We start from the raw sequence: 22552 nt of genomic DNA, 5'->3' as shown, positions 1-22552 counted from the left end.
AGTGAAATTTCTTTGTTACGTCATTCTATTCTCCAAATTCTCATCTTAAAATATTTAAACCTGTACCTGCAGATTAAGAAAAGAAGTCATTAAACCTATCAAAGATGCAATACATTTTACATAAGCAGTCATTTAAATATTATCAAGTGAATATGCTATAATTTATATACATGGTTATAATACAATTCGACAAAAGTACCTTACAATGTTACATAAAAGTTGTAACAATTTTAGGAATACATTTTTATTGTTGTACCAACAAACTTAGTTAAATTGGTGTCTAAAAATCACTAATAGGGTGCACTTGAATGAGAATATTAAAATTTCAGAAAATTTGAAAAGCTTGAAATTGAAATGATTAATTTAAAGTTTCTTAAATTACAAATTTTTAGTTCAAAAGAACTAATTCATACTATTTGCTAAAAAAACATACTTAAAAATTGATAACCAAAATTTATAAATATTAATTTTTTACATCAACATTAATAGCGATAAGATAGATACTATCAAGAATTTTAAGTTCCTTTAAAATTGAAATTCTATAACTTCTTCAAATTAAATATTTTCTAAAATTCTTTACATGAATCATAATCACATTTGTTGAGAAGATACACAGGGAATAGCCATACAAAGTTTTATTAAGAGTAGTCAGGTAAACAATCTTGACAAAAAATTTGATAAAAGCCATATACATATATTGGAGTAACATATAAAGCTAAGCTGTATACATTAACTGCCACATTCCCCACCCCAAGAAACTTGTAATAGATACAAGAATTCTCAGCCAAGTTATTACATGATTGGGCCATTACAAAATGTATAATTTTACAGACAACAAAATACTAGATCCAACATCCTAAATCTCTTTTGCCACTTCCTATTTATTTCAGAATGAATGGACTTTTTGGAATGTAAAAAATACATCACAAAAAATCGCTCCCGGAACCAATAGGAAGTGGCGCAAAAAGATTTGTACGCATTTGCCTACAAAGCAAATCAGCATACTGTGCGCCCATAGCACAAACAAGCAAGGTAAAGGTTTTTTGACCATTTTTCCTGTACACAAACAGAACCCAAGTTAAAACATTTTACAAACGACATCAACTACATCATTCAACAACCATTACCTTAACATGTGTGCTTGGAAATTGAGATGTGCGCAGAGTTTCCTGCGTTTCATCACCTGGCCTGCGCCTGGGAATGCTCAGTATGAGAGCAGATTGATCCCATGTAGCAGCAGTTGCTGTAATCCTATAACCATTATCCCATCTTCTGTGGATTCCCTCACTAGGATAGAGAAAATCAAGTTCAATAACCTACATTTGAAAAGTGGATAGTTAGAGAACAAGTATTAGATCCAGTGACAGATTCAATGACTGCATTACAGACTATTTCATCAAAAAAGAGCAGTTGAATTTTGTACATAACCACTAGAAAAAGCAATGAATATATGAGTAAGCAACTTAAATAATTTAATTTCAGAAGAAAAATTCGAGCCAGACTCTCAGAAAGCATGAATGCATATCAGGCCGAACATGAGACAAGTTATCAAATATATATCTTTCCCCTCTAACTTAACCACATAAAATTTAACCAATTGGCTCTTAGAAAATCAGTATCAAGCAAACTTGAGATGTTTAAAATGTACTAGAGTTTCTTAAAGTCGTAGTTTGTCGACAAATCTAAACCTTGGAACTAATGAAACAGGAAAGTGTAAGCTAGCCAGAATTTTCTTGACAAAAATCAACCCATTTCAATGAGAATACTAGCCCTTTGAATTTACAAACAGCTCTGGTTTATTCAATAATATACAAACATTCAGAACGTAGAAAAACAAATAATTAAAGAAAAACTTGGTTACATATACAGAAGTACAATATGAACAACAAACCTGATCAGTGTATCCAGAATTTCGAGACATAACAACACCCCAGCGACTTCCAGCAGTGGCCATTGAGGTCACATGAAAACCTTCTCTCCACTTCTTGTTTATCCATTTGAATGGGAAAGAATCACTTACTTTGTATGATTGTTGTGTATAGTGCGTGCCTGCATAAGTTATACCACACATCACCAAAAATCAGATCTAGCAACAGGAGAAAGCTTGTAAGTAGAGATCTGCAGAAATTCAAATCTTTGTCCACAGAGAACTGTAAGCAAAGCTCACAACGTAAAGACACAATCAATCATTACTAAGAAGTGTTGTTCATCCTTTACAATGTAAGGCTAAATTCTCCCTCTTACTCATAAATTTGCAAATAAAGGAAAAACATTAATGTTGTCGTAATTGAATTAGTTTACGACAGCTCTACTACAAGTATTAAATTGATAATTTGGTTGTAAATACTGTATAAATATTATAGTAAATACTGATTCGCTTATGTTCAGACACAGCAGTTATCTTTCACCCTCTACTTATTCACATCATGTTCTGCTAGCACAAGCAAAGAAACCATGATCTGTCCACAGTAACCTATCAGTTCCCACTTCTCACCAATAGCACCCCCTCTTCCATTGACTAAAGATCATCCGTGCCACCTTTTCTTATGCAACCCCCAACCTTCCCTCAACCTCTTTCTGAAATCCCCAATCTAACCCAGACCACAAACTAGACAACACAGTGTTCACTCCTATCTCACTGTATTAAAACAGACAAACCCAAATGCATGTCATAACAAGTGGAAACTAAATATGCGGTCAAGTTGAAATCATGGTTATTGAATTGAGATTCAAATCGTGAATAACTTTTTATGTATTTTAAAAAAATCCTTAAACTTAAACAATCACTTATTTTTATAAAAAAAAAATAAAGAATATAACAAAAATTGTATATTAAATTTTTTTTTCTATTTCCAAAAAATGAAATAAAAAAACCTTAAATAACAACTACTGAAATATAAAAAATATAATAAATGTACACTGATATAAATAATATTGAGAAATTCTTATAAAAGAAAAAAAAATAGAAAGAAAATATTAAAGCACTAATTTTATATAAAAAATAAAAAATATAATAACACTTTTATATTAATTTAAACAATAATTATCCTTTTCTAAGAGATAATATTAATTTTTTATTGAAAAGAAAATAAAAAAATAAAAAATAATATATAAATTATGACTGTATAAAAGTATGTTGGTACCATTAAAGTTGTCAGAGATAAATAAAAAAATAAAAAAGAGATGAAAAAGCATTTTATATTTTAAAATATTACTCTTAAAAGCCTACTCAGAACTCTCTAACGCTTGATCTTCACACTCTTCTTCCTCCTATGTCCATCTTCTGTGGTTCATGGGTTCATCTTCTCCCAAGTTGATTTTCTGTCCCTTATCTGTTCATCTTGTCTCATCCTCTCCCTTCTCACTATTCATCTTCACCTGTTCTCTTTTTACTGTTTGTCTTCTGTGTGGGTTCTATTATCTGATGTTCAGCTTCTCCACCGTTCATCCTCCCTGCTGTTCATCTTCTCCAATGAACTTTCATCTTCACTGAGTTTCTTTTCCTATGTGTTTCTGATTTTTTTCGGTTTTTTGTTTCTTGGGCATGAATAGCATGTAACCAAAACAAATAGTGAATCACACGATTTACATCCGACGATGTGTATCGCTAGGGAGGAATTATGTAACGAATCGAGATTCAAATCATACGATTCTTACAATTCTAACTACACTGATTGAAATTATTCCAAAAAAATCATAGTATTGAATAAGATACATCATCATTTTAAGGGGGTAATAAATAGTCCGTTATCAACCATTCATAAAAACATAAAAAGCATACCTTTTGACATCACAACAAGAGAGCTCCCATTATTAGCTCCTGCAATAGAAGTAATGTAATAGTTTTTTTCCCACTGCTCCATGATCCATTCCTGAAAAGAAAGAGTCGCATTGGTAAGATTCATCATATGAAAACAAATAACAAATTATAGAACATGTCCTGATTTATATTATATCATATAACTTCACCTTATGTAAGAAAAATGGTGACAACTTATAAACTTGACTGGAAAAACCAGTTCCAGCATCCATAATAAGTGCCCAGAGATTGGAACAAGAAGCCACACAACTAATGAGAAGCCCATCTGCAATCCCTCTCTCCACATGTTGCGCTAATCTTGCATCCGCTACATTATAATGGTACCTAATTACAACAAATTCAGAAGTCAAAATCACACTCATGAAAAATGCTCGAGCAGTAGACACCATGGTTATCCAAATCACAAGTCAACTCGACAAGTTTACATTTCTACATCATATTATACAAGTTTGGTTGGATCTTCAGTTGGAAGTTGATTTTGTGGTTCTCATTCATCTCTAACTTGTTGCATAAACGTTTAAAAGAGTCACCCACAGTCGCAGATGTGTGGAGTAGAGAAAAATTCACTCTTGAAGAACCAATTGCATCACGTGTAATCAACAGTGAATATCATGAAGAAATTGCATTACTGAAAGGAGACTTCATGGCTATTACAATTATTTCACTTGACCTTAAAACGCATTAATAGTGTAGTTGCATTAGGTTAAGCTGCACACGAGGAATTGGCAACGAAATTGGTGGGCGAGGCCACAACTAAGGCCCGTGTGATTTTTTTTTAACATTTGTTGGGTCTTGGCTTCATTATTGTCAGGTCATGATTACTTGGTATCGTATTGAAGTCCAATATATTTTTCAGTGGGTCGGTTAAGAAAAGGTTTAAATGAATTCTTTACTTGTTAACTAAGAATTGCTACTTATTATATAATAATAATAATTAAAAAAAACAATAAAAGTATTTAAAAGCATAACATACATAATATAACCAAGCAATTACAAACTAAATAAAGAATAATATATGATATATAAATTAAAAAATAATAAACTTAATAATATAGTATTTTGTTCCTTCAAAATTTGGGTGTAATGTGTTCACTCTATTGAGATGCTTTAGATTACTATTTTGCTTTGTTATGAAATTAAAATATTGAATATTATTTTACTATTGATATTTTAATGATTTTCAAGATTAAATAAACTCTTGACGGTATACGGAAATTAAAATTAAAAATAATATTTTGCTTTACTAAAAAATATATGATATAAAAATTAAATAATAATTAACTTAATAATATAGTATTTTGTTCCTTCAAAATTTGGGTGTAATGTATTGACTCTATTGAGATGTTTTCGTTTACTATTTTGCTTTGTTATGAAATTAAAATATTGAATATTAATTTACTATTGATATTTTAATGATTTTCAAGATTAAATAAACTCTTGCAAATTTACGGAACCTCCAAGGATTCACGTAAACTCCCAATTTTAACAACCTTGGTACATACTTTTGCCTTCAAGGTAAAGCAGAAATTTAGTTCACATAAGTTCAACTACTAGAAGGACTCAACTTATGCATACAAAAAAAAAAAAAAAAAAAAATCTCCAGTACAAAAAGGGTTCCAAAATGCACTTAAAATCGGGCCTGTACATAAATATATGCCAAACTGTGATAAAAAACAAGTGAAATCAAATTAAAGGTTGAGTTGAGCCAACGTAAAACTAAACCAAACATTTGTCTGACTTAGAAAACATTTTGTTTGACTTGGAAAACCATTTTGTTAAAATATTAATTTAAGCAAAGTGCATAAGAAAAAAAAATCAGATATCTATTTACTCAATTAAAAGAAGGCCCTACAAAAGAGACTGCTGCTCTACCTTTGCTTCATTGGCTGTCTTGCATTGTAGACTGAAATCCATTGTGTTGCAGGAACCCCCAAACGGACCTTCTTTTTGGGCTGTGAATCATCTTCTTCTTCAATATTCAATCTACCCCTCTTCTGCCCAACCTGGTACGTTTTGTTTGAGTGAACAAAAGTATCACACCATGAACACAGACCAAAATCATGATAATAAAAATAGTGCCAAAACATAAAAAAAACTCTACACTATGTTATAGGAGAGGCTGCACCACAACAAACAGAGTTGCCACATGCTCTACTACCAGCTGTTTAATAATACAAATTACATAGATGAATGGCTGTCAGCGTGACAGTGGGTGAATTTACTAAAACTTCAGCCAAGCCCATTAAGCCTGATATGGTTTACTAGTAAAATTTGCTTGTGTCACACTGCACCATACAATATAACTTAAATAATTAACTTTTCAAAAGAAGAACATTTATCTTAGAGAGTAAGAGAAATTTCTGTTTGTAGACAGGAAAAATTCCCCAACTTGGTTCCATATAGTTTCCACACATGCGCACACATGTACAAAAAATAATAGAAGACTGATCACTCAGAAAAACAGATAATCTAAAACCAGACAGTAATGATTATACCTTTTGAGCACCTTCAGTATTAATTGGCCTCAATGCGGGATTTGGTCCAAGCATACCATCAAACAAAGAAATTAACTTAGAATAGTTAGGTTCTTCGTCAAATTTCATGTTCACTACAATCTCAAGGAACTGCCTAAAAGGAACAGGGCAGAAACAGCATAGCATCTCAGGTGATGTTCCCATCTTCTTTTTGCAGACAAGGAAGGATTTATTATCACCCTAAAATTAAAGGAAAATCAGATTAAGACAGTATATGTAGAAAAACTCAATCACCACTCTCCATTCTAAAGTGTTTGCAAAAGGATAATGAAAAATCATAAATTCTATATATAAAAATTCGACCATATGACTAAGCATGTTTATGGATAAACACCTTACCTAAACGCTTAGAGTACAACCTCTGATCTCATCTATAACAAGAAAAAACTAACTTCACACAGATTAAGAACAGTTAAGAGCATGATACTTAACTAATCACTTGATAATCTTTCTAAAATGTCCTTTTAGTAAAACAAAAAAAAAACATTATGATGTTACCAAAAGTCAGACATCAATTAAAGTTAAGGTATTTCAGAAAAGAATCACTAAATAAAATGAAGTAAAAATAGTTCACAATTCCTTATATTCAGGAATATAAAGTACGATTTTTTTTCTTATAAATGAGAAAGGAGGTAGTAACATCTATACAACACTTATTTTTTTAGCTTTTATAAACGAAGAGGACATATGGTTAAATTACTTTTATACAAGTTATAAGCTGTTTTCATAAGCTTGAGAGCTTATGGAAATAATAAGCTGAAAATAACATGCGAACACATTCTAAGTTACTTTCATAAGCTCCTCCATACAAGGTTATCAAATTGAGATTCAAATCTTCATCCTAAATTTTGAATCATGAGTTGTAACTAGTACTGAACTGCAGTATTCAATTCAAGGAAAACAAAATAAAAATAACTTCAGATACACCATACAGATTATTACATAAATAGTGTTCAATATAATAGTTTTCAAAATTGGAGAAATGAAATAAATGTTTCCTCGATATTGTAAATGGAGATGATTGGAATAAAATAAATTGCTAAAACAACACTTATTTCACAATGTATATACCTGATAACCTTGCCAAGGTAACCTGCCTTTATGAAGGAAAATGAGTGTGTAGGCAAGAGATTCAAGATCATCCCTTCTACTAGCAGTTCTTCCCAGATGAGCATGAACACTGGCATAACGAACAGTCCCTCTACAAAAATTACAAATGCAAGTCCGAAGCAGTTTGATAACCATGTCCATGAAACAAGAACCGCTATAATAGAAAATAAGATAAAATAATAATATGAATTCAAGAGAAAAAAATTGAAAGAGAAAAGATAACCTAAACATATCAGGACGTTGATCATATTCAACATGCAGTCCACTGGACGTGTCTCTCCACTTTGTAGCTGCAAAACAAGTGCTAATAAATAAGAAAAGTCAAAAAGGAAAGTGCAGATACGGATGAAGTGTATCATCCTTGAATTGAACCTACTAACCTAATCCAAGGTCCACAAGATACAGTTTCTTTTCTTGTGGTGTAGAAGGCTGACCTAGTAAAAAGTTCTCCGGCTTTACATCACCATGCACATAGCTATAATGAGCAACAGGAACCAAATATCATGTTTGGAAACCAATAATCAATATAACAAATCAAAACACTCAGATTATGGCAAACAAATCAATAAGAAAAGGATTAATATAAAAAATAAATTGCTTTGCGAACATACCCTCTAGAGTGCATCTTCTCCAAGATTGACAGAGACTCCACTGCAATGCAGGAAACCATTTCTGCAGACATCCTACACATTCAAAAGACAGCTGTCAACAAAACTTCAAAGAATAAACAACAATTGACTTAGTCACTCTAGAAAGGAAGGAAGAAGTGAAGAACAATAAAACGAACTGCTTCAACAATAATAATAAAAAGAAAGAATGATTTGGTTCCCCATATTAGTGAATAGCCAGTCTACCTAATGACATTTCGTTATTATTTGTCGGAGAAGTAATAAATTAAAAAATAGTAGGTTCTCTTAAAGGTTAGCTTGAGAATGAAAACATGTATAATATCTAACTTTTTCACTGTTTTGGCATTGAGTATTTTTCTCATGGTTCTAAACAGAACAACGTATGCTAAATACGGATTCCAACTTTTCAAAGTGGGCTTCATGACATGAATACCCATAATTCCAATAATAACTTTTTGTTGCAACCTATAGGTTGAATACTAATAAGTCTTGTAAGTATCACTTGTGATAGAGAGAGTTTATAGGATTTATGGTAACTGCCTTTGCTATTTTTCCATTTGTGTCTCTGTATAGTATTACTCAAAGATTGACCAAGATAAGTGAACTGTGCGCTGGTTGCAGTTCAAGGATGGTTCATAACATAAAAAGAGTGGCACAGCAAGTACGGCAATAGAGATGGCAAAATACATAATGGAAGAGAAAAAATATGCATCATATTACCATATACGTCATTAATAAATGTAATGGATCAAAAGTTAAATTCGGTAAGTATTTACTTAAGTAGTCATTTATATAAAAACAAAAAGGGAATCAAATTTAGCTCAAGACAAAACCAACTTTTTGGATAAAAGAAAACCAAAAGATGACATCACAAAGAATTTAATACAACAAACAGACCATCAACAACTATTGCAACTCCAACTTCTTTCAGTCCATTCCATTAGTATATTTATTTAATATTTAGTAGTATATGCATGTAGAAGAAAATGAAGCTAAAGAAGGGGTCACCTCACTTCCATATAAAAACTTTACAATAAATACACAAGAACAATTACACTAGTTTTTTTTTAAAACACGGCACCAATAAACAACACAGCAGATATAATATGTGAGGTTAGCTTATACTCACGCCTGACTTGAAGAATTCCAAACATCCCACAAGCTGGGACCAAGCATGTCCATAACCTGCATACATAGCCACCCAAAAAAAAGGTTATGTAGGTAAGTTGGTGATGAAAATATGAATTGGCTGTTGTGTAGACCATACCATTACGTAATATTCTCCTTGCCTCCCCTTATAGTGTACTCTAGGTATTCCATGACTGCCACCAAGGGTGCTTTCGACATAAACCATTAAAAGGGTCAAATCCCAGGTCAATTAACTTCGACGCAAACCTTATACATAATCAAAAGCAATTGACAACATATATATTTCTTATAACATAATAATAAACAGTGCACCTACTTGTACACTTGCCACTCATACGGAGGGCCATAGTTACATCCTTTGCTGTTCCTATGCTCAAATTTCAAAGCTACCTGAAACATGAAAGATAACAAACATGCAATCAGCTTAAAGCCATACAGTATTCTTTAATGTATACAACAGCGAGATAACAGGATAAGCTCTTGCCTCAGTGGCACCGGGACCAGCGGTACGGTCGTTACCACCGGTAACTCGCCTGCCAACAAAAACCTGTCCAAATCCTCCTTTGCCAAGTTTTCTCTCCACTTTGTAGACAGGCGACCCTCCCACTTGAACCTGCGGAGTGAAAACAAGTATTATAAGTATTCATATATTAACATCACTAAATAATGGTCAAACAAAAATTTAGTAATTAAAAAGCAATAGAATACCCTATCCGGGAAAGGAGCTGGGTTAGCATCATCTTCTTGCGCAACACCCTTGTTTGCACTCAGGCCACCACTCTCATCCCCCATCGCGCCGCCTTCAACTTCCTTCTTCGTATGATCGGATATGACAATGATCGGCTTCTCCTCTTCTAATTGTTTAGCCGCCAAACGAGTTCTTGGCCTCTCCGCCGCCGCCGCCGCCGCCTCCCTGGCAACTGCAGCGCGAGTCTTCACGTATCTCCCCCCCGAAGACGGTGGTTCCGAGCTTCTACGACCAACCGGAGCACGACGTCGTCGCGGTCCACTACGAAGCTCCGGCATTCTCCAAACCCATGCAATCGATTCGCAACGCTAAGATCATTATATGCTCATGAAAGCTTCGACTGGCTATTCATAGATGGAATTGTTGCAAAGCAAAAGCAGAGAGAACAGAAGAAATGGATGGAGGATTAGGGTTAGGGTTCGGTGGTGGATGAAGAAAGTACAGCATACAAGATTAAGATGAAAAAGGGAAAAAAGAAAAAAGAAATACAACTGATAAAAGAATAAATATTCAAGATAGAAAAAATAAATACAAATGTAGCAAATTTTCATTAAGGAGTACGAAGGTGAAAAACCAATTTACTGGGGACCCCACTTGATCATAGGACATAAAGATTCATAGTATTTAGCAGACATTCACATAAATTCATGGTAAAGATGTACTAAATTAAATTCATAATTCATTGTTCATTTCTTACATAAAAGTAATTGTATCTATCTACTGGATTGTCCTATCAGTATCAATAAATTAATTAGTGGACTCCGTGTGCATTTTTCTGTTACTATTTTAATTTTAATTGTATATATTTGGTAAAATAAAAATGTTATTTGCTATTATTAGTATGTGTTATATGTTTACTTTTATTCTATGATAGTAAAATAATAATTTTAATTGACTCTAGGTAACCGGTCTCTTAAAAACCGGTTTAACAAGTTACAGGTTTCAAAATTTATCTATAAAAGAGTTTTTAAGTCTCTTATGCCGGGAAAGAACTCTCAACCCCTCTCTCACTCTACCTCTGCCTTCTCTCTACTTATCTCTCTTGTCTCTCTTCACCTTTCCTCTATTGTATACTCTGTTTCCAACATAAATAAACGAGGAATTTCAGATCTCTCCCCCCTCCCTCTGGAATCTAAGTAAGTTTTTATGGAGTAGTTTCTTTCTAGGCATTTACGGATGTCTTGAGTAATATTTATTAAAAGATGCGGTAATCATTTAAAGGCTTAAAAACATTTTATGTACAGAAATTTATTTTTTCTGCTTTTACTTTCCTGTTAGCCTAAAAGTAAGTTTATGAGAGAATATCTAACTGGCTCTGCTAGATTTATATTCTCATAAACTTACTTTTAAAGGTTTTATTGAACATTCCCCAATACATTTCCCCAATATATTCTCAATAAAACCTTTAAAAGTAAGTTTATGAGAATATAAATTTGGCAGAGCTAGTTAGATATTCTCTCATAAACTTACTTTTAGGCTAACAGGAAAGTAAAAGCAGAAAAAATAAATTTATGTACATAAAATGTTTTTAAGTCTTTAAATGATTACCGCATCTTTTAATAAATATTACTCAAGGCATCCGTAGATGCCTAGAAAGAAACTACTCCATAAAAACTTACTTAGATTCCAGAGGGAGGGGGGAGAGATTTGAAATTCCTCGTTTATTTATGTTGGAAACAGAGTATACAAGAGAGGAAAGGTGAGGAAAGACAAGAGAGAGATAAGTAGAGAGAAGGCAGAGGTAGAGCGAGATAGGGGTCGAGAGTTCTTGCCCAGCATAAGGGACTTAAAGACTCTTTTATAGAGAAATTTTGAAACCTGTAACTTGTTGAACCGGTTTTTAAGAGACCGGTTACCTAGAGTCTAAGTCATCTGGTGACGTAGTCTATAGTTGAATTGTGTGTTTTTACCCTTCAGTCTATTACTCAGTTATGAGTAAAATTACTGTGTCACAGGAAGAAACATTTTACTATCATCTTTTGGAGACTACCGTAGAAATCAAGTCTTCGGGATCTTCCTCAAGTATTTGGTATGAGTCTTCGTTGTCAGAAGGGAAAGAAGATCCAGGAGTTCCTTGTCCATGGTTTCCTGTTTCTTCATAAATTTCTCTGTATATCCTTTCTTTTTCAAATCTTTTAACCAGTATCGGATTGGCTTCTATAGGGAAAGGATGAAATTTGTTTCCCATAAACTTTTTCCAGTATATTTTGGTGTTTATGGTTTCTTTTAAAATGATATATTCTGTATTATCCTTTCTGGAGAAATTCCAATTTGATCCTTCAATGTAAGCTTTCCATAGTTGGTACTGGTATAGCTTTTCTTTGTTGAGTGACAACCCTTTCAAGGAACCGTGTTCTAGATGGACATGGGCCTCTCGATTTGACTTTGTGAATAGTTTTATGACATGTGTTGCCACACTATCAGGGGTTGTGGCGCTTTTTGGAGAGGAGATGATTTGTAAGCAGATATTGGTCATATATTCTGCCTGTATTTCATTTACTACCGAGTTTATTTCCTGGGTTAGAGAGTTGAATTTTTCGGTTGGTGGGATAAGAAGTGTTTGGAGACATCCTGCCTCTAATAATAGTGAAGGACATATCACTATGTCTCTATATAATTGATTTTTAAAGGTTTTTAAATCAATTTGAGCCTTTCTAAAAAAGAATTTTATTTGGCATGTGCACTTTGTGGTTACTGTTTTGCAATAGTCCGAAGACTCTTGGCATGGTGTTTTAGTGTCAAAATAGGTTTGGGGTTTTACAAATAATCCATTGTAATTTTGTGTTTTCGCATGAACTTCAAACAAGAACTCTTGTATGACCTCGAACTTTGCAAGGAAAATGTTTGGGTTCATTTGTGGTGAGAATCTACAGGAGGTAGCATAGGTATGTGTTTGGGTCCTTGGTTCAAATGTCAACCCTGTTTTTATTTTTTCTTCTTCAATGGTTCCCATCTTTCAGGCCATCTGGGCTTCTTCTAAAGAATTAAAGCCTTTGTAAGTAGACCAAAATTGGTCTTGTTTTGCCTCAGAGAGATATTTGAAGAAAGTATAAACTCCTTTATTTGGCCCTGTAATTAGGGCATAATGTGTAAATCCTTTCCCAGAGGGAGAGGCTGGTGAAGTTAACAGAACTCCTTTGTTATCTGCGTTGCAGAAACTGTATAGTGCGCTAATGATGCTTTGTTTCACCTTAGTAACTTGGTGTTCATTTTGAACTGTATATTTTGGAATATTCCAAATGTTGTCAATTAAAACATTTAATTTGACATTTGTATTATCTCTACCAGGAAAATGGTAGGTATTTGTGAGTATTGGCAATTCTTGTTTGCCATACTTTGTGTATTGTTCCACCACAAAGGGGGACTTTACTGGTTTAGGACCTAAAGATCCTTTCTTTGTGTTTTGTATAAATTCCATTTTGCAATATTTGTACCTACAATATAGAAGCAAACGGGTTAAGCAATAAAATTTTTGAGCCTTTGTAGATGATACTCCAAAACTCTGATGTTAGCTTTGTAGGAGGCAAGTGTAAAATAATATTGGAAAGGATTTTGTTGGCATAATTCTGTTTTTTGTAGCCTTAGGCAGAATATCCTTCTTTTAAACCTTTTTATTTGTTTAGTGATTTTAATGGCAGGGTTAGGACTAAATATAGGACTAATCCCTAATGGTTGTATTTGTATTCTGACCCGAAATCCAGGAGGGATTTCAGGATCTTGGATACGCAAGATATTCATGTATTATGGTTGTATAGAAGACTTGTTGAGTCTCATTTTTGTATGATGTACCTGGAAAGGATATCAGTAAACATATTGTCAAATCCTTTGATATGTTCAAAATTTATAATCTTTCCATAATTTATGTAGTCTCTAAAAAGTAACCATCGTCTGTGAGGTTTTTTGTCATTATTTATTTGGTTTTTTCCATAAGAAATAATTGCTTCACAATCAGTTCTAATGGTTATTTTTGGTTTATTTATCAAAAATAATTTAAATGCTTATAAGGCGTGTATAATTTCATTGACTTCGTAGTCAGTGCTGGTCTGGTAAACCTGTGGTTTAACAGTATATTTTCCAGAAGCATATCTGCATATTTGTTCATTATCTTTTGACAGTTTTTTTTTTTTTTTAGGATAGCTCCCCATCCTGATTCACATCCATCACATTCAACTACTAAGTAATCTGAATCTAATGGTAATTGTAAAGTAGGTAATTTGCTTACCTTTTGTTTTATATCCTAAACCAATTTTATATCTTCAGAATTAAACTTTCTTTCTCCTTTTAGAGAAGTTTTATTGTATAAAGGGACAGTGTATTTTCTCAGATCTGGGATAAAACTTCTAGCATAATTTAAGAGTTCTAAAAAGGATTTTAGGATTTTTATGTCTTCCATTTTATTAGGAAAGTCTTGGATTTTCTTAGAAATGTGAGGTTGAAGTTTTATGGTTCCATTACCTATTTCTGTTCCAAGGAATTCTATGAAATTTTTACAAATCTCCATTTTTGCTTTTGATACAATTAAACCATATTTTTCGAGTTTATATAATACCTGTTTTAAATAAAGGTAATGATCTTCTTTTGTTTTGAAAAAAACTAGTATATCGTCTATATAGACACATGTAAAAGTTTTGCAGTCATTGGGTCTGTACTTGAATTGTGTGTTTTTACCCTTCAGTCTATTACTCAGTTATGAGTAAAATTACTGTGTCACAGATAGAAACATTTTACTGTCCTCTTTTGGAGACTACCGTAGAAATCAAGTCTAAGGATATTTGTTACCATTGTAGTTCTATCATAGATATTTTTATTTATTTTCATAGATATTTGTTATTGTAAATATTTATTTTAATTTTGAAAATAGCTAAACTTTAAAAGTATCACTTAAAAAAATTACAAACAAAATGCGTATATGAAAAAGAAATGTATTTTATGTAGTTGTATAAATGCAAATTTTTGTTTAATTTAATTATATAGGGTCATTAGAGAATTCAATTTTTTTTTCCATAAAGTTGTAATATGTAATAAATTAATAGTTTATCCATTTTATTTGTTTACCACGTATGTTCAAAATTAATAATAGCAAATAAAAATATTTAAAACATTTTTACGATTTTTAAATTACCATTTGAGATTATAATTATTCAATTCAAGTTTTTTTTTGTCGTAAACTAAAATTGGAACATGAAAAAAATTGAAATAGGTTATTGTGATAAATTTTTAAAAAGGTTAAATATATTTTTAATCATTTAATTTTATCTAATTTTATCGTGGAATTAAAATTTGACATGTCTCAACTTTTCTAATTTTAATTTTCAAACATTTTAAAAATTTTACATGGGTGTATTTTGTGATAGTTGAGTATTATTTGTACACTAAATTGTCTATAATATATGTTTTTTAAGCACATGAAAATATGTTATCAAATTGTTTGAAGCGTATCAAACAAGTACATCAAATCGTAAATTACATTAAATTATGAAGTAATCAAATTATTTAAAGCATATAAAAGAAGTACACCAAATCGTGAATTACATTAAATCGTTTATGGTACGTCAGACAACTAGTTTGAAAACCATTAGATCATGAAAGTACATCACATGATTTGAAATTTAGTAATTATTATTTTATTATTGTTAAATTAAAACATGTAATCAAAGTCCTAACCACAAGATGTTTTATAAGATAAAAAGAAAAACATATTTGGTAACAATGAAACTATATGACGTGGTTTAATTGCAATAAGTTTCGTATAAAAGGAATTTATCTTTATTCATGGTATAACATTGAAAAGGAATCAAAATAATCATGATATGTTATTTATATTATGATATGTAATTATATTTTATATTGATTTGTGTTTGAATAGTTTTCTTTCAAAAAAAAAACCTTCAAAGTTTTCAACTTTTTTATTAAGCTTTTAATCAACATTTATTAAGCAATGTAGTGCTGAAATAATATGGTTCACCAAATTGATTGAAGAATGTCATATCATAACAAATTTGATGAAGCAATAATTTAATGAGATTTAGCCTCATGTATGATATGAAGAAACTCATAATGATGAGTAGAGAAAGATCCTCTCTTTGAATTCGAAATTCAATGATAAAGACAAAAACTTATTATGAAACATTTAGATGGAATTGTCACTCTTGGAAAATGATTCAAATCAAAATATAAAAGAAAAAAATTGATTACAATAGTTTAGAAGAAAGTTTATGTATTACAAACCTCGTACTCATAGTCCAAAACATAATTAAGGTTCATCCTACAAGCCTTTTCAAAGTTAAAGTTATCAAATTAAGATAAAAAAAAATAAAAAACACATTCAAAGCCAATACAAACAAATAGGCAAAATAACTAAAGACACGAAACAAAAATTTACACAAAAATTATTATTATAGTTTCAAGTCTACTACACAATCTTTAAGAGGTCTTATTCATAATGTCATCAACAGTCATAATTAAAATCATATATAAAGAAAATAACTTGAAGAAGAAAACACACACAAGTGTAAGACAACCTAAAAGCTTTTATATGATTTTTGTAGGTGAGAAAATTTTTTGTAATATCTCACCACGCGTGAAAAGCTTAAAGTGTTATCTCTTTCAAATTCTGTTATACTTTGATCTTCCAATGTGTTGTTATGTGTCTTGCATTTTTTCTCTTTGGGCCTAAATTTTCCATCGAGGGACAACATATTAATTATATTTTTGTTATAAAACTCAAAAACACCACCTCATGTTATAGTCAACATCTCGTGCTTCCAAAATGTCAAAATTTGTTTCTTGTGTGACCTTGCATTGTGTAAGTTTTTATAATACTTGTTTGATTATGTGAAAATGATTCATTTAAAACCGTTGACAACTTCATTGATAATTGAGGTAATTGTTTGTTCATGTATTGATTTTTATTGTGCTTTAGGTCTAAAAATAATATCAACGACAAAACTCTATCTATTTACTTGTTAGTTATAATTTGCATAAGAGTGACTTACCTTTTATTTTCATTGCATGTCATTATCACGAGAACATTATATTTAGTCTCATCATCACTTGATGACGTGCATTGAATTAAAACTTGGACATTAGTCTCTCTGTCCCTGTCCTGAAGGTCGAAGCATAAAAAATTCATGAACCAGGAAAGCATTATTACAGTGAGCTATGAGAAGTGACAATAAAAAATGTCGTCATATCTAACCCAAAATTTAGTTGGAAAGAGTTTTACTCACACTCCACGTCTATAAAAATCTAATAAAAATTCCATGGAAATGATATTGTTATTGAAGTAGAATAACTAAAAACAAAACACAATCAAATGAGAAAAGGTTTTATGTGTATATAGCAACTTCTCCTTGATTCAGTCAAAGTTATCCCATGGTTCGCCACTAACGTTAATGGTGCTTGTAGTAATTAATTTCTGAATCTAGTCTATGAAAGTACTCTATCAGCAATGAACTTATCTTAAGTTATCATGTTTTCCTTTGGTTCTCAATTTTCAATGGGTAAGGGTACAATGCATTGGACACTTGTTAAAAACATGGAATTAAACACAAATCCAGGACAGTAAAATAACGTGTATCCAACTACATAAAATAGGCATGCCGCACTATACTTCAGTATACTGAACATAAAATTAGAGGTACAGAACTAGCAACATATCAATAAATAGAATATACTTAATTCAGTTTTGGCATATAAATCAATACTTTCTACACATGAAACTTTAGAAAGCCAGAACACACAAATAAACAAGATAATACTCATTCTTCTCGCGTAGCAGGATCCATTCCAGTAGAAGGGCTGTCGGCAAAATATTCTTGATGCCTTAGATTCACGCCATACTGTTCATAAAAGATAACGAGTGGATTCAATGTGAAGGAATGTTAACATAGCAGCAAAACTAACCAACATGAACGGTATATTATCTTCTATCATAGATCTCAATAAAACACATAATATTGATCTAAGAAGAAGCTTAAAAACATTTATTATACATGGATGGATACACCACCGAAATGGGATAACACGATTATTTGCAGTTTGTTTCTCTTGGCCCAGAAGGGAATGGGATCCGAGAGCTGGCCATGCTTACCCATGGCATGTGTCTGAGACTGACTGCCCCAAACCCTTTGTGAAGATGTGTAAAATGTCATAATTGGGTTAAGACCTTCTGCGCACTATTGAGTATTAGCCAAAATCACCATTTTCTATAAACTTACAACAGAGCAAAAAAAAGATCTAGATATGATAGCAAAGCAAAGGTTTAAAAGATGAGTGATGGGCTATCACAGACTTCAATGGAAGAGAGCGAATTATTCGTATAGATAGTCAGGAGTGTAGAGTGGACATTATATAGTGAGAGTAAACATCCATAATACAACAATGGATTGCAAAATGAGGAGATAGCAAACTATTCTTACCTCACGCAATGCTTTCGATAGGTCTTCCATTGTCAAAACTAAACGTTTATCCTGTTATACATGATGAAATGTAAGTACTACATATACGCATAATGCAAGTATAGAGAAAACCAATTATAAGCTGTCAAAACCTTTTGCTGCTTGTCCCTTTTGTCTTTTGGAATTGTTGCTTGTCTTGCTTTGCAGTGCCTACAGTTAACATCTAGTCAACTCATCATCCAGCATAGACACATAAAAGAAAGACAAGGCAACTACATGACTAATAACAATGCACGTATAACTTAGCCAAAAATAAAAATAGTAATGCACTCGTGGATGACTAAAAAAGGGAGAAATTTGAGGGATTCTACATTGGCAAAATTAAGAAAATCAATAACACTTGGACAAGAACAAGCAATAAAGAAAAAGTTGGCCACTAATATCCCTATGAAGACATTAACACTTATTGTCTGAACTATAGGACACTAGGACTCTGCATACATATGTGAGTAGAGAGTGACATGAAATCAAATGAAATAAAATATAAAAGATCTAAGTTGATAAATAATATTTTTACATCATCTATTCAACTTTACTTATGATGAGTCTAAAAAGGAATGTACGTTGTTTACAAAGAAAGTGTTGGACTTCCTACATGGATAATACCAAATTGCTACAAGCTATGTCCCACGGGGCCAAAAGTTTGTAAACAGCCCTAATATTAAGCTTTTGAATCACATTTGTCCGTTCATTGTAGTTTCTACATTTATGGACATTTACATAAGTAGGGATAAAATCACAAAAAAGTATGTGCATTAGCACAAATAATTCCATACACACTCATTAAAGAAACTAAATTCAGACACACTCCTAAACTCCTCTCGCAAGCATGAACTAACATTTGAAAAAATTTCAATACTTTTAGGAAACCAGAAATCAACTTCAACAGAAGAATATGTCTAAAGGCAACTAACACACACAGAGTTAGTTGTGATGGCGTAATTCAAGGTTAAAAATAAATAAAAGCTAGAAGGTAAAGATTCAACCAAAAACACAAGTAAAATGAACATACTGAAGTGCATCTCCTGCAACTTCAGCAACAAACTTTTGAGTGGCAACAGCTACCAATCTAGTCCTGAAAAAATTATAAGTGTTTCAGGTCAAGCTCACAGTATATGAAGAAGAAATGCAAGGGTCAGGAATCCAATAAATCAGTCAGCAACAGTCAACCAAAATGCCAAAGTGTTGAAAAGCAATTTAGTTTACAACAAGCACTTATTATCCACCGTATTGGAGGTCGAAAACAACAATGCACAACACGAAATCCAAAATTAAGCCAGTAAGAGTAAAAAGAAAAATAAAATAGCTAGCGTATTTCATCATTTTCCCACTTAAATTGATTAACAGTGGGCACTCGTTTCCAATATAATGACTGCACCATGTTAAACAATCCCAATGAAAGAGTGAGACACATTAACAATAAATAAATACAAGAGTTGTGATTTGCACAAAAAACATAAAAGAAATATAAACTATTAATCTTGAATCTTTGTTTGTTAATCCACTTATCTGTAAACATCTTAAAAACTCTAAAATTGACAGCTACAAACCAAAGGGATACAGCAGAGACGGGTCCATGACATATTTGGGTTCCTAGGATGGTGATTTTTTATTTCCTTCTAGAGATCGATTCTGCCTTTGATTTTTTTACAGAAAATATCGACAAGCTATCATAATATGAAACCACGCTAGCCGTAAACATTATGCAAATGAATGGGTATTTTCAATTGAGACCCTATTAAGTTTCTTGGTTGATTGAATACTCAAATTTTTTATATTTTCAATAATTCTTTTCTGTATAACTTTTCTGTTAACTAAGTGATTTGAGTGTTATCTTTTTCTGTCATCTTGATCACTTATATCTTGTGTTAAGAGATATAAAATTTTGTTATTAATATAAAATAATACTGTGATTAGTGTTAACCTACAAACGTTCTACCAACAAAACCTCAAAAAAAAAAAAATTAAGTAAACAAGAAGATGGGACAAGATAATTAAATAGAAACTCAACCAAAAATACCTAAATTTATTAGGGAATTGAAACATAATTAACCCCGAAATAAATAGATTTCCCAATAACTGCCACAAAAAGGCAAGGGAAACCAGCAGAAACCATGGTAATCGATAATCTGTTTCCTCACCAAAAAAAAAAAAACTTTGCCTAAATCGAATTCCACGGACCCTTATTTTCTGAGGCAGAGCACAAAGAAAAATTGATAGTGAATGGAGATAAGAGGAGGAACCCACAATCGAACGTCAGGACACTGAAACCCGCTCTTGGCCAAGTAATGCTCCACCAATTCATCAGGTATCTAAACAAAGGAAACAGTGATTAAATTGTGCAGAATGGAAAATTAAAAGAACAGAGATAAAGAAAAGTTACAGTGGGAGTGTAATCCATTAAGGAAGCAAGGAAATCAGAGAGAGCAGTGTCATCGTCGCCTCTTCCATCACTCGATTGCGGGTTCTGATTCATCCTTCTTTCTTGCCGATCAATCGCTACTCCAAAAAAGCTTCATAATTTATAACAACAAACTTTATTTGATTCAATAAATTAACAGTGACACATCAAACAACACAGAATGAAGCGCTTCGCAATTCAAACCTCAACTCACTATTCGTGTCTTTCGCTCCTCCCTTTCTCTCTCTCCTTATATCAGCAGAGCCCACATTTTCTTACGGACGAAAAAACTCAACGCATATTTTTTGTTATATGCACCCCCTTTTTCTCTTATTTGAAGAAATGACATACTTTTCGCGAGTTTTTAATTCATTTTCAAAGATACTTTTCACAAAATAAAATATATTTCAATTTTCTTAAAAAATTTTAAAACATGTTTTTTTAAACATTAAAATTAATTAAGTGTATAAGAAAAGTACTTTTTAATAGTACAAATATATATTCTTTAAAAAAATTAAAAAAATTAATTAGATAAATAATATATTAGACATACTTACATAAAAATTAATACAATTTTCAAGTCAACAAAAAATTTATAAGTTTTTGTTTAATACGATGTTTTATTTACTTGTCTCAACTCAACATAAAAACATTTAGATTTGGATTTTCAACCATCGAAAATAAGATGACAAAACACATGACAATAATGTCATTTTATGAACAAATTAAATGATAAAAAAGATATACAAATTTTGAATTCAATCGATCATAGAAATCTAATAAAATTCAATAAAAATGCTCAATTTTATAAATAACTTAAAACTTTATTACACCTTAATTTTAGTATTCAATATTGTAGACATTAAAATACTGTTTATTATGAAAAAAAAAAAACATATCCTTCCACGATTTAATGTTATAAAATTTGAAAGACCGTACATTTCATAAATAGAAACACAATATTTTGAGTTTGGATTCTCTATTTATTTTTATCTGTTGTTCCTTTATTATGTCTTCAAAATACAATGATGGTCATTAATTTTAAAATATTAAAATATATTAAAATTATCTTTACAATATCAATACAATGTATTTTTAATGCTTAATAGAGTACCACACAAAAAACTCAGCAGTCAAATTACACGTATTTTCTATTAAATCCTTGAATATGTTTTTATTTTTCTTTTTATCTTACAAATTACACGTATTTTCTACATGATTATGTCATAACATCACTATAAACCACTACAAAATTCTAGATACTTCATGTTATCTAAATTATAAGAAATTTATTTACTTTTTAAAATTATTAATTTAGTTTAATTAGCATCCGATCATTATACAAAATCTATTAAATAATTTATTTTTTACAACAATTAATATACAAATATACTTGTGTACCTTTCTCACATTATTCATTAGTAAGTGAAACACTTGTACACAATAATCAATCGATTTTAAATGTAGTAAGTGATTTTATAATGATTAGATTAAAAGTGTTAACAATTATGTTATTTTATTTCTTGAAAGAGTAGATTTTACATCTTCAGTACATGCATATTAAATTTATATTTAAATATGGTTAGGTTTTAATTAATTTTAAATTAAATGTAGTGAAGTTGTTCCTATACACTTAAAGAAATGTATTAATATATTGAAAGAGCAAAAATATATTTATAAGTAATATGAATGAATGTAGAAA

General features: G+C 31.4%; 2 protein-coding genes across 3 annotated transcripts; both read right to left on the bottom strand.

The window, feature by feature from the left end:
- Nucleotides 1-620: 620 nt before the first annotated feature.
- Nucleotides 621-10472, bottom strand: LOC114184918 (casein kinase 1-like protein HD16). The gene is made up of 16 exons (XM_028072318.2): nt 9951-10472; nt 9727-9855; nt 9559-9632; nt 9361-9430; nt 9223-9278; nt 8076-8147; nt 7845-7939; nt 7688-7754; nt 7426-7555; nt 6316-6534; nt 5693-5823; nt 3970-4144; nt 3782-3872; nt 1892-2049; nt 1128-1316; nt 621-1056 (listed from the first exon to the last, which is right to left on the bottom strand). The coding sequence occupies exons 1-16, from the start codon at nt 10266-10268 to the stop codon at nt 997-999; spliced, it is 2034 nt and encodes a 677-aa protein (XP_027928119.1). The 5' UTR covers nt 10269-10472; the 3' UTR covers nt 621-996.
- Nucleotides 10473-17533: 7061 nt separating this feature from the next.
- Nucleotides 17534-21178, bottom strand: LOC114183555 (transcription initiation factor TFIID subunit 10-like). 2 transcript variants are annotated; one of them, XM_028070624.2, is made up of 7 exons: nt 21055-21178; nt 20833-20962; nt 20697-20761; nt 19462-19524; nt 18542-18599; nt 18411-18461; nt 17534-17831 (listed from the first exon to the last, which is right to left on the bottom strand). In XM_028070624.2, exons 2-7 carry the CDS (start codon nt 20923-20925, stop codon nt 17751-17753), a joined length of 411 nt encoding a protein of 136 aa, XP_027926425.1. In that variant the 5' UTR covers nt 20926-20962; nt 21055-21178; the 3' UTR covers nt 17534-17750. The 2 variants fall into 2 exon arrangements, with proteins under 2 accessions (XP_027926425.1, XP_027926426.1); XM_028070625.2 differs by having other exon boundaries at nt 21065-21083.
- Nucleotides 21179-22552: the final 1374 nt, after the last annotated feature.

The sequence above is a fragment of the Vigna unguiculata genome, chromosome 5 (genome assembly GCF_037176805.1).
Source record: "Vigna unguiculata cultivar grain cowpea cultivar isolate G323 ecotype 2 chromosome 5, ASM3717680v1, whole genome shotgun sequence".
NCBI classification, from domain to species: domain Eukaryota; kingdom Viridiplantae; phylum Streptophyta; class Magnoliopsida; order Fabales; family Fabaceae; genus Vigna; species Vigna unguiculata.
Note: the sequence above shows the minus strand (reverse complement) of the source record. Positions and strands in the feature narration are given on the sequence as shown.